Source organism: Haliotis asinina, chromosome 12, assembly GCF_037392515.1.
Source record: "Haliotis asinina isolate JCU_RB_2024 chromosome 12, JCU_Hal_asi_v2, whole genome shotgun sequence".
NCBI lineage: Eukaryota > Metazoa > Mollusca > Gastropoda > Lepetellida > Haliotidae > Haliotis > Haliotis asinina.
Window position 1 is genome coordinate 51,813,643 of NC_090291.1, and position 12,861 is coordinate 51,826,503.

Here is a 12,861-nt window from a genome sequence, read left to right on the forward strand (position 1 = left end):
CTGGCGGTGTTTGCCAAACTGGCTTCAATCACAACTTGTGTGTAGATTCCAAAGTGCATAACTCTCTGGGCTTCGCTTGAAATAATGTTTGGCCAGTAGAGGGTCCAAGAGTCAGTTGTTGTACTAATTCATTCAAATGTTTTAAATTGGAATAACATGTATGTTAGTTTCCCTGAGTGCTGATAGTATTTTTGAGAGAAATACATTATTTTTAGAGCGGTGTAGTGTGATGTATTGCCTTTTGTGGCACTTTTAATGTCACAGAATAATGATTGGTAGTCAGAGATGATCCACAGGATATGTGAAACTGCTTTTTCACTACAATCCTTCTGAAAATTTAAATTTAAAAAAATCTATTGATATTGTATGTGTTTATTCAGTCATTACTAGTCATCATGTAATGTACAGGTTAAGGAAACATCAAGTGGCACATGCACAATATTATCACAAGAACACATTGCATCTGAAGTCTTCACATAATACATCTCAGGTCATCACAATCAATCCGAAAGACTTCATTTGACTACAGTTAAACTGTCAGTTCAACAAATAAAACATAACGGAAAATAGAATAGTCCATTGCAGCAGCACTTGAACATGGAAATCTGATTAAAAAATATTGTCAGTGTCTTACATAAAAATAAAACATTCCAATGGTGGAACACAGTTGCAGTACTGATTTCATGTCTCAAAATTAAGTGTTCCAGTGATGATGCATTGAAGGCCGCATGCTGGGGTCTGCCTACATCATCCACCTGTCATCACGTAGCTATCTGGCATCCAGTATAACGAGAAACAAGTTGTAATCAGGGTACTCCGCTGATCCATGTAAAGTACGCATTTTCACCTAGTATGCATGACCACACATGAGAATAAGCTTGTGGTTGATTATTTTGTAATTAAAAAAGAAAAAACATTCTCAACTTGGCATCCAGGTGCCATATAAGCATCTCCTATCATCCTGAGTACTGCACGTCAGCCTCAGGGTTACAGGCCCTGCGTTCAGTGTATTATGAGAAGGACTTCAGGCATCATATCGTAACAGTGCACATCTGTCTGTGACTCATTGTCTCCCCTGCAAGAACATCTAGAATGTCAGTTATTGTAAAATGGTGATTTGAACCCAATGACATCCCTTGGACAGTCGTGAGTCAAATCATGGTTACATAAGAGTGAGTTTTACATGGCATTCAGCAATATTCCAGCTATATGGCAAATAGATTTCAAATTACAAAGGTCACAAATAATGAGTATTCCATTACCAAAGGTTAGGTGGGTTAGCCAGTTGGTTCAAGTGCTAAGCTTTCCACAGGAAACCTGGGTTTGATTCCTCAATAGTACGATACATAGGAACACTATTAGTGGTGTCCGCTGCTTTGATCTGCTTGGGAACAGGGCTAAAAGCAGCAGGAAATCACACTGCTCATTACAAAAGTATACAATACTGAGTCTTGAACTTACTGTGTCCAGATGGCAGATAGCTTCTGAAACAAAATCTGTTTCATAACTAAAAGACTCAAAACAAAATGTTTCTGTAATTATCCACAAGTTTTAACAGAACAACTAAACTTGGCATGAACCTATTCCCAGCTACATCAACATGAGATAAACATGTTATACAATCCTTCTACCTTCTTATGTTTGTGCATTGTAGAACAATGTGTTTAACATAGAGCCCAAGCTTAATACTTCCAGTCAGCCCTGGGAAAGACATGGTCTGGTCGTTTTTGCCTCCAAGCTGACATTGATGCCCAGAATTTTTTGTTGCAGTTTGATTTAATGCTTAAAGCAGCAAATACATAATGGTCTAAATGAAGGCTGAAAGACAGCATCTTTGGCACTGAATCAGGATGTCTTCATCAGTACTTCATAGGTTTTGTATTCACAGCGTAATGGAGAAGCAAAGTGTAAACAGAACCTGGACCAGCAATATTTGTTTGCTGAATAAAATGTTACTTTCCTCTTCAGTATTGACAATTTTTACATGGAATCCAAACATTTATTTTGGCTTTTCCAAGGTCTACATGGCAGCTGAGATTTGTATTTGAGTGAGTCTAGTTCAGAACTTCAGTTATAGCCTGGCACTGACAAGGTGTGCAGTTGGGAAGGTGTGTGCAGGTTGTCAGTGGTTGCAGCAAGTGTGAAATGTGGGACTGCTGGTGTTTTGTAGGTATTGTGTTGGTTCTAGCTGACCGTTCTTATATTATTGCTAGGGGGCGATGATGATTTGTATGAAAAAGCATGAACAATGTGACTGACTCCCCACTAATATCTAAGTACAAAGTACATAAACCCCTCCCCTGCATGTGATGTACAAAATAAATGACCCCCTACCCCTTTCCATATTTTTTAAATTTCAAATTAAATTAAACTAAATTTTAGATGTTTTTATGATCAAGTACCTGAGTACAAAACTGATGACACACCCCAACCCGCAACCCGCAACCCGCAACCCGCAACCCGCAACACACACACACCTCCCAAGAACAAAATGGGAGAAACACACACCCCTAAAAATCACCATCACCCCCTCCCCATTCCATAAAACATGAATGGCCCTTAAGCAGGTATTGTGCAGGGCTGAGGGGTGTGTGTGAGTTTAGTTTTACACCTCACTAAGCAATATTCCAGCTATATGCCAACAGTCTCTAAATAATCCAGTTGACAATGTAGTGATCAGCACCATGAACATTGATCTATGTTATTTGGCTTTTGTGTCAACCAAGTCACAAGTATTGCTTAGGTATGTCACAGGTATTGTAACGGAATAGATACTGAGCAAAAAATGTGTGGGTGTTGTCTAGCAATTGTGTAAGTTCTGTGCTGTTAATTTCCTGTTATTGTGTAGGTTTTGCACAGGTTTTGTAAAGGTAATGTGCAGTGTTGCCAAGCCTTGTGCACCTATTACACAGATGATGTGTAGGTATTGTAGGTGTTTTGTAGGTATTTTGTAGGTACTGAGGTTTTGTCCAGGTATTGTACAGATACTGAGCACTAATTTCACAGGTATTGTGAAGGTATTGCACAAAATCACATACAATCTTAACAAATCAGATATTTGAAAAAGCATCCAACAGATACCAAATGTTTTGTTTGTTCGTTGTTTGCTGCTCAACACAACAATTTTCACTTATGCATTAGCTGTCTGCAAATATCCATGTCTAGACCAGGTAATCCAGTGATTGACATGAGTATTGGTCAACACAGTCAGGAAATGATATGAATTAACCAAAATTAGTAAGCCAGAGCTCCCATTTCTATCCTTGACTTTCATGGGGATAGGACCTATATGCATAGGGTGTTATTACACAAAATTCTGAAAGTTTTCTGTTTGACTTTGGGAAACATTGCAGAACCCCAGTGAAGCATTCCACCAAGGTCATGACACACTGAACACACCTGGACATTCATCCTCAATACTCTACAGGATATATACGTTCCAATAAGTTTCAACTAGTACCCTGGATGCATCTATGGCATAATCTGATAATTTTATTACCTCCATTTGCTGAGAGTTCCACCTTCTCACAGTAGCCAGTCAGATAAGCCGTTGCAACTGAGCTTGTCAATATCAACAAAATTAGCAGCTGCATCCAAGGAAGTTTGCTTGCTGTGTGACTCATAGTCAAAAGTCATACAAATTGACAGGTGGGACACCTTCAAACAATATGTACAAGAACTCCTTCTGTCTCTTTCAGGGTACCTCTGCAGCAATTTTGTTGCCAAGTGTAATCAGTTAGATGAAGCAAAAGTGATTTAATAGACAGAAGCCCTGTGATTGGTATGCTCAACTTCCCAGTGTAAACAGACACCTGAGGCGTGTTCAGAACCGCTAGCACTCGCATGGGTCCTGAACAGATGCAAGCTCTTGGTTGCATTAAACCATTCGAGACCAACTCGTATTATTCCTATTGACTTTGAGTTTCATTTACAATGCTTTGTTTTTGAGTTAGAGTGCAATTCATTGGGAAGATTTTGACTCAAATATTAATATAATTATTGAATGGAGCCACAGATACATCTAGGGTACCAGAAACAAATTTACTGTAACGTACACACAGGAGATTCTCGAAATTGATGGACATTATGACCGATGATACAGAATGTTTCAGAAGCTTGTGGTAATGTCTCAAAGACATGGACATCAAAGTGAAAAATCTCAAAAAAAATAACAGTCTGAAAGTTTCTTTACAAAATGACAAGAAAAACTTACTTTGATTGATAAAAACAGCTGACACAATGCACTCTTAACACACACAGCTTGGCAACTATCACAATGATCAGATGATAGTAATATATTTTATACCCTTGCAGTTATTTATTCATTACTGATTTTATCCACAGATGGGACCTATTTCAAAATTTTAACATCTATTCATGTTACGATTATTTACACAGCACGGCCTTCAGTTAAACATAAAAATCTAATAAATATTTAATGTTATCAGTTGGGACAAGCTGACCACAGAAAACTAACACTTATCAGCACTGTTCCACAAAGCATGGAGATCTTGATGCCGATATTTTAACACAGATGTGCGGCAGTAAGTATCATGACCATGCTGAGTGAGATCCACTGGACACTTCATTGCGATATATTACTTACATGACAATATCTTGGAAGTTAAAGGTAAACTGCCATCATTCAAAAATAATTTGGCACTTTGACAAAATATGTGTCACTGAAATAATACTTCTGGCATCAGAAACAAAACATAAATGGAAATATATACTGGTGAGCTGTCCAATACGATACATCACTTGCTCAAAATCAAAACGGTGTTAGAACCTACACCGAAAGATACCTCTCACTGCAATAAGGAAGTTGTTCATCCATAAATCATCATCCGTCCCAACATGGCTTCAGTTCCAGCGACTCGCGTAGATGCTTGGCTTGTGTCTGTCAGAGAATCTACTTGCTGACACCCAGCAGTTGGCAATCCATTTTTCCCCACGCAATACATCGCAGCCTCCATGATACGAGAAGGGGTCAAGGTCACCAATCCATCCAGTCTGCAATCCCATACATAGAGTATTGTAATTCAGTCAAGAATTGACAATAAGTAGAAAACATTCATCATTATCATACATCCCAACACCACTCAAAGAAATTGCACAGTGTACATGAAAACAAAGGCTTCAAGTGGAGACGAAGTAAATGCATCAAACTATTTGGGACCATTAATGTAAATTTGACATAAGCATAAAATAGACCGCAAGAGGTGGGAACCCAAAATAACAGTTCTCTGTATTCACTAGTTCATCATAGCATAGCTTGATATAAACACCAAGAGATATTAGTTACTTCATACAAAGAAATGTTGTTGATTCTGGCTAATGGCCAGTGAGCAAAAAAGTAACATAAACATTATGTCCACAGCAAGATACAAGCAAACAAGGATATGTTGGACCGGCGCAGAGGACACTTTTAAGCCGGCTGTGCACATCAATAAGCAAACCCACCTGGTTTGCGATAGGTAAAGCAGATGGAGGCTAGTGCACATGCAGTGCATGATGATGAAATTGATTCTGTGCATAGGAGTTTGCTCAGGCCCTGCGGGTCACATGACATTTGAATGTGGACAGTCTGGGTTCCCTTTGTTCACAGCGGCAAGTGCTAGTGTTCAGCACTCATGCTTGCTAATATGGGTCATTTGTCAGGATGGTGCTGAATGTATCCTTTTTTGCCAACAGGTACTTGACTCTGAGGGTGTGGGTTCAAATCCTGGATGGTGCCCAACAAAAACAAACAAGAATCTGTACTTTACTGAGAAAGTGTGATCCCAAATTTAACTTTCTGTGACAGGTCACACACTTCAACCATCACACAACATTTGATGCAGACAACCTGGGGCCCCTTTGCTCAATGACATTCACCAGTGTGTGGTAGCATGCTAGCATGGGTCATTTGTTAGGTCGGTGCACAACTTATCCTTGTTTGCCAGCAGTTACATGCTTAGATCGTCACATGATCAATGAAGGTGTTACTAATAATAGTTCTTCTTGCCTGACAGCCAAAAGGATCATGGAAAACAACAGGTTCTGGTGAGATTAACGATGTCACAGACAAAGTAAGCAAATTTGACCCAGTTTGTTCACATCCAACAGAACATGACCTGACCTCCGTATCTAGGTGGTTGTTGTACCACATTATGGCCGTCCCTTCTCGTGGCTTGATGACAACTGATGAATTATGGCAGTTATGACTCAGGTTAAAGTTTTCACGCCTGGACATTAAATTCTGGAATGACAAAAACAGATAAAATAATGTCTTAATAACACTTCAATAAGACATAGCATCTGTCATGTATTTTACAACAGAAAATTACTTATGGTTGATAAATTCTGTTGACTGCACTATGGTAACCTGGACCCATGAAGATCTGGGTTAGAATCTTTATCTTTAGTAACCCATGCTTGTTGTAACTGAATCAGGTGGTCAGCCTTGCTGACTTGGTTGACATATGTCATCGGTTCCCAACTGCACTGATCGATGCTCTTGCTATTGATCTCTTGACTGTCTGGCACAGACTTGTTTATTTACAGATCACAGCCATATAGCTGAAATACTGCAGTGTAGCACAAAACTTCACTCACTCACTCACTCACTCACTCACTCACTCACTCACTCACTCACTCACTCACTCACTCACTCACTCACTCACTCACTCACTCACTCTGGAAGACTGGGAGGAAATTGAATCTCAAATAAGTCTTTGTCTGAATGCAAAAACTTACATTATTGCCACAAAAACATTTCATGCACATTTGGAAACAAACATCATTAACACAAGCTAATATTTAAGGATGATGCTTATACCAGTGTCGGCACTTTGAACAAGAGAGATATGAATCAGGACTGCTTAGGTCAATATCCCTGGCATAACTGTACCACATACGTCATTTTATAAATGGACACAAACCTTCTGGCCTAACTCAAGAAATACAAAAGTATTTTGTACTTTTATGTGTACTGACACTTAAAGCTTCAGCGTCTTGGTCTGCCACAGGGAAGGCGGTCTCTCCTCCCTCCTCCACCTGGCTTAAGTACAGCAACACCGTCACATACCTGCAACACAGTCATCAGAATAACATGTCAATGTATGTACAGAAATTACTTCTTGTCATCCATAAAAGTAGGAAAAAAGTTTACCAACCAGAATTTCTAGACAGTGGTTAAAGCGTTTGCTGATCACACCAACGACCCAGGTTTGATTTGATTCCCCACATTGTTGATCACTGGATTGTCTGGTCCAGACTTGATTATTTGCAGACCGCCACCTTACAGCTGGAATATTGCAGAGTGTGGGACGAAACTAAACTTGCACACTCACAATACTTCTGACCTAGTCAACGAATTCATCTTCTACACCATCTGTTAAGGAAAGAGTAAATGCGCTCCCAAGGTAACCAAGGTAACCTCACCGACATAGCTGGCAGCACTGGGAAGTAGCAGGGTAGCAGTCTCGACTCTGGTGACAACATGGCAGTCCACGAGCCATCTCCGGACCCGAGTCCACGTGAGCATGGTAGTGTCCTCCTACGTCATATCTCACCACCTGACAACAGAACGGTAGCCCTTCAAGAATCTCCAGGTTAGAAGTGGTCTTCAGTAATGCATGTTTGTCATAAGATCCATTGTGACATTAGTGCAGCAGGTCCATGCTGCTGACCCAGTTATTAGTCAATCAGGAAAAAATGTGGGTGTGGCCTAATTCATTTTGGTTTATGGCATAAATGACATGAAAGATATTGCTTTGTGGGTCAGTCAAATGTCACTGATTCACTTGCAACACATGTTATCCATATACATTTGTGAACCATTGCCAGCCCTTCTGAACTCATGGAGCCGTTGTTCCAGACTTCACAAGAATGTACCCACCATACAGTTTCTTTTTCACACAAATTAAAACTGGTCTTCAGTAGTGATGTTCTGACAAACTGAAATAACTGAATATTGGTAACTGTGACCAAAAGACCAAGCAATCGATTCAGTTATTTTCTAATAAATGAACACAAATGACTTTGGAGCTACTGCTTTATGTAACACTTCACAATGGAACATGTTTTAGAAGTGAGTCATCAATATTTAACTTCACGCATCCCCACCCCCACCACTGTTTTTGTCCTGAAAGTTTATTAAATGCCCCCCTTTCTAAAGAGTGCACAGCCCTCTCCCCATTTCTGAAAAAGCTGTATCTACCTTTCGCCTTCTTTTTGTAATTATTCTTTTTGGCTTCAATCCGAAAAATGAAGGGCCTTTGAGAACGAAGCCATGAAATAATGAATGACTATTGACAATATTACCTGTAGCCCCTCACTGTCATCAAAGAAGCTGAGAGAAAGCTGTGTGACTGCAGACAGCCTGCAAGATAAAATAACATTGATGTTCAGAGTTGTGATAGTTAAAGGCACAAAGTTACAACTTTTCGACAATATATTGGGTTATGTTATATATATTGGTGCATATGCACTCACGTTAGCTTCTTGTTGATGCAGTAAAAGGCATTATCCGTTACGACTTGTCTGAAATTGATAACTGAAACTCTGAGTCAAACAGCTTCCAAACACTTGCCATATATGGAATGTAAGCAATATTCAAAATAATGGCGTAAGGTGTTGTCAGTGTTTGCCAAACTGGTGTCAGTCAAAAGTTGTGCCAAAGACATTCATACAGAGTACTCCAAAAGACATAATTCAATCGGGTTCACTTGAAATAGGGTTTAGTTGATAAAGGGTACGAAACATGAGACATTAAATTCATTCATTTGAAGTTTTCATTTGAATACCTTCATCTTAAGGCTGCATAAAAATTTGTAAATGTTTCTCAGGCACATATTTTTCATAAGTGACGAGGGTAGTAGGACTTTGGGTTTTTTTATCATTTTTGATAGATAAAAAGTGACGAGGGTAGTAGGACGTTGGTTCTTTTTATCATTTTTGATAGATAAAAAGTGACGAGGGTAGTAGGACTTTGGTTTTTTTATCATTTTTGATAGATAAAAAGTGACGAAGCAGGAACACATACTTATTTTTTTTCTCTCAGAAATGCAGTTTGGTAAGTTTAGCAGATGTTAATGAGATGTAGATTCAGTCACACTCATTCTTACAAACACTCACTCATGTAGTGGCCAAATGGATGATTAGGATGTGGCAAAGTCAAAATTATTTTTTTAAAATGGCAATAAAAAATTGTTATGCACACAAATAAAAGTGATGCACCAATGCCAGAGAAACATTTCACTTTTTTATTTAGCCTAATACATAATTTTTAAAAAATAAATTATATGATAGCTTCCCTGACGACCAATAGTTAGTTAGTAATATTGACAGGAATGCATTATTTGTTTTAGAGAAGTGTGGTGTGACGTAAACCTTTTAAGGAATACATAGCACTGCCTTCATCAGTAGGCCTATTACAATCAAAGTTACATTTTTAGAGTTGTTACAACCATGATGTCAGGCTTCATCCTAAGGGAAAAGTGAAGACACAATGCCTTTTAGAAAGAGGTCACATGTAACGCAATTTACATTTGGGATCACACTTTCTCAGTAAAGTACAGATTCTAGTTCTTTTGATTGGTCCCATTCGGTATTTGAACCGACACCCTCAGATTCCAGTACCTACTGGCAAACAAAGATAAGTTCAACACCAGCCTGACAATTGACCAGTATTAGCATGTATGAGATCTGTACACTAGCACTTGCTGCTTTGAGTGAAGGGACCCCACACTTCCATGTCATGTGATGGGTGAAGCATGTGACCTGTCTGAGCAAACTCCTATGCGCAGAATCAATTTGATCGTCATGCACGGCACATGCACTAGCCTACATCTGCTCTACCTTTCACAAACCAAATGAGTTTGCTCCTTCCTGTGCACCACATACTTATTGTAAATGCGTTCTCTGTGCCAGTCCAACTTATCCTTGTTTGCCAGCAATGCCCATTACACAAAGTCAGTCACCTAACCCACTCAGCTACCTGGGCTTCCAGCTATGTGTAATCATAGCTTTCGGCCATGGGAGTCATGCCAATTCACACTCATCAGAGAGTACACAAAGTCTGTGGTTTAGACTCCCAGTTGTCCAACTTGTCCAGCGGCTGACTTTGTGTGCGTATTTAGTGACATGTAATACAAACAATATCAATCATCTTTTGAGAAAATGGAGGGGTCATTATGACAGTAAGAAAACCAGAAGCACACATCTTTTTTGTATGTGTCTCAAATAATAACTGAATTGGTGTGTTTTACCTCTCTCTGATTCCCATCAAAATCGGGTCGTGATCTAGATGTACGTATGTCTGCATACTAACTCGAGCAACCTCACGCAGGTCATGCACAGAGTCTTGAGACTCCGGAGGATTCTTTTCAGCCGCAGAGAAGACTCGGCTTATCTTGAGGCCATTTTTTATGGCAATCTGTCGGATGTAGTGGCACTCCGAGGAGGTCATGAAGTCACGGATTTCTGTGTAAGGGAGATAACTCTGAAATATGATGCAGGATTGAAATCACAGCTATTTTCAAAAAATGCACTGAAACCCATAGTTGTCTCATAAGTAGATGTATGACAGTAATTAAGTTTACAGTGAACACACTCATGAGGAACTGATAAATGAATTTGGTCCTGGATTATGCTTACAAACTATGGGAAAGTGCCGGTGGGGTCACTGATTTTGTACATAAACTTTTGGGTGGAGGTTGTTCACATTCTACATGCTACTCCATAACAATCATTATCACCTCTAGCCATAAATTATCAATGGTCCCTAACTGTGCATTTCTGTGAGCACAAATTCAAAATTCAAACTTTTAAACTGCTCCTTAACATGATTCTAGCATCAGCAACATTGTTTCGCAAAATTGCTTTTGTCCTTATGTTACCATGGTTACATACCAAACACTGGAGGATTCAAAGCCAGAGTGATCCTTTCATGAACTTTGCCCTCCACAAGATTCAGTGGTTCAACATGGCCAACCTGCAATTACACCGAGTACCAGCATATATGCTACTCAACTGAAGCTAAGGATCACTTGATTCTCTCACACATGACAGATCAACCATAGTAACAGTGAAACATCGGGGATGTCCTTACCTATTTTGAGCTATAGATAACAGAGAGAAATTTTCTGTTCAACGATAATAAAAATGCATGAGATCAGGGTCAGATTTGATCTTGACAGACACCCTTGCTTGTCGTAGAGGCAACAAATGGAATCAGGTGGTGAGACATGCTGACTTGGCTGGCTTCATCATATCCAAATTGCATAGGACAATGTTCATGATGTTGATCACTGGATTATCTGGTAGCGACTCCATTATTTACAGACAGTCTTGTGTCTTGTAGGATGCTTAACATTTATTTGTTTTTCATGTATTGCATAAACAATGTCACTACTTATTAAAGACATCTTTATCTCAAATAAAAGCCATTCTTCAAGTTTTTAGAATGTCTCATTGTAACAAGAATAGATTGTGCTGTCGAAAAAAAGTATGAAGTATATGCTATATTTTTTGGACTAAATGTACTCAAGGTGCATAATGACAGCTGTGACTTTACCATGATGAAGCTTTAGCCAGTGACTTTATGTTGAAAAACTGAAAAGTCAATTTACACCGCTGGCAGGAGAAGTAAAAAGTTTGATGATATGTTAACTATTGCTGAAACACAGTCTAGACAGATTAGCACTGCCCACTTGTCAGACTGTCAGACTGTTAGTCAGGCAGCAACAACAGAATGAACATGATACCTTTACAGGATCAAGTCTTGTAAGCTGCTCAGTTCTAGATTCCTGGTCCGAACATTGATGATCTTTCATCTTGGAGTTCCCCCATTCCTGCTGGCTGTCCTTGTTGCAGGTGCGGTCCTGTACTTGGGTTCCTGCATGTGATCTTGTGTGAGTTCCTGCATTGGTTCCTCCCGACCAGAAGCAGCAGGTTGTCAGTAGCAGAAGGATGCCCATGGGCTGTCTTACAGTCATCCCTGATCACTTCTCTGGCTTCATTGAATCTCTCCTCTCTGCCCCTACAATATATATTCATGATACGATAGATATTTTAGATACTTATTTCAGAATACAGCCCAAAAATGAAAATAAGCTGAACACAATATACCCGTATGCTAAATTTTCAAGTACAGCATGGTTGGACAGAACTTTCAATGTAATACTGGTCAGTGAGACAAAAAGTACACTAAGAGCCAAAAGAAACATTACCCTCCTCCCTTCAAAAATGGAGGTATCTATGTTCAGCTGGAGTTGTGTTGCGTGGAGGTCCACTTCTTGGTCTGTCTATGGTGACCCCTAGTCTGCCTGTCACACTGAATATATATAATCATGATATGGTGGCATCTGAGGGCGCTGGCAACAGCTGTCAGTCGAAGCATATTTCTTGTACTCGTGTATCATATGATACATTCTAGTCTATCTTTATACTCTATAAAATCATTCTACACATGAAATGAATGCAAATACTGCTAAATATCACTACATTTTGGCATTTGATATTGCTGTATCAGCAAATATGTTTACAAAGATAAAGATAATGTTACACGTTCCTAAAGACATTTTCACAACCTCAACAAGACTTTTCACTTGTTTTCACTAAATCAGCAGAAAATGTCTTGAAAGACTCAAATCATACAAGTGATTCTTTTACGGTATTTCTTACATAAGTTGTTTTATTGTGGAAAAATGGTGACTTTAAATGGTTTGTCTTTATCTGAAAACAGAATTTTATTGTGACCTTTCTTTTGGACATCTAAATCACTGTTATTGGTTTATTTTGGAATGGTTAAAAATAGAATTTCTTTATCCTGTAAGAGTGAGTGAGTGAGTGAGTGAGTGAGTGAGTGAGTGAGTT

General features: G+C 39.1%; 1 protein-coding gene across 1 annotated transcript; it reads right to left on the minus strand.

The window, feature by feature from the left end:
- Positions 1–356: 356 nt before the first annotated feature.
- Positions 357–12,025, minus strand: LOC137258205 (transmembrane prolyl 4-hydroxylase-like). The gene is made up of 8 exons (XM_067795786.1): positions 11,751–12,025; positions 10,897–10,978; positions 10,254–10,467; positions 8,308–8,365; positions 7,426–7,559; positions 6,979–7,069; positions 6,122–6,241; positions 357–5,013 (listed from the first exon to the last, which is right to left on the minus strand). Exons 1-8 carry the CDS (start codon positions 11,979–11,981, stop codon positions 4,864–4,866), a joined length of 1,080 nt encoding a protein of 359 aa, XP_067651887.1. The 5' UTR covers positions 11,982–12,025; the 3' UTR covers positions 357–4,863.
- Between the last annotated feature and the right edge of the window lie 836 nt (positions 12,026–12,861).

Excerpts from the sequence above, each read along its gene's own strand:
- LOC137258205 (XM_067795786.1), bottom strand. The coding sequence starts at position 11,981 with ATGACTGTAAGACAGCCCATGGGCATCCTTCTGCTACTGACAACCTGC. Across the intron at positions 7,560-8,307 it reads ATGACAGTGAGGGGCTACAG|GTGGTGAGATATGACGTAGG; the intron begins GTAATATTGTCA and ends TTCTGTTGTCAG. Across the intron at positions 5,014-6,121 it reads ACAACCACCTAGATACGGAG|ACTGGATGGATTGGTGACCT; the intron begins GTCAGGTCATGT and ends ATGGGATTGCAG.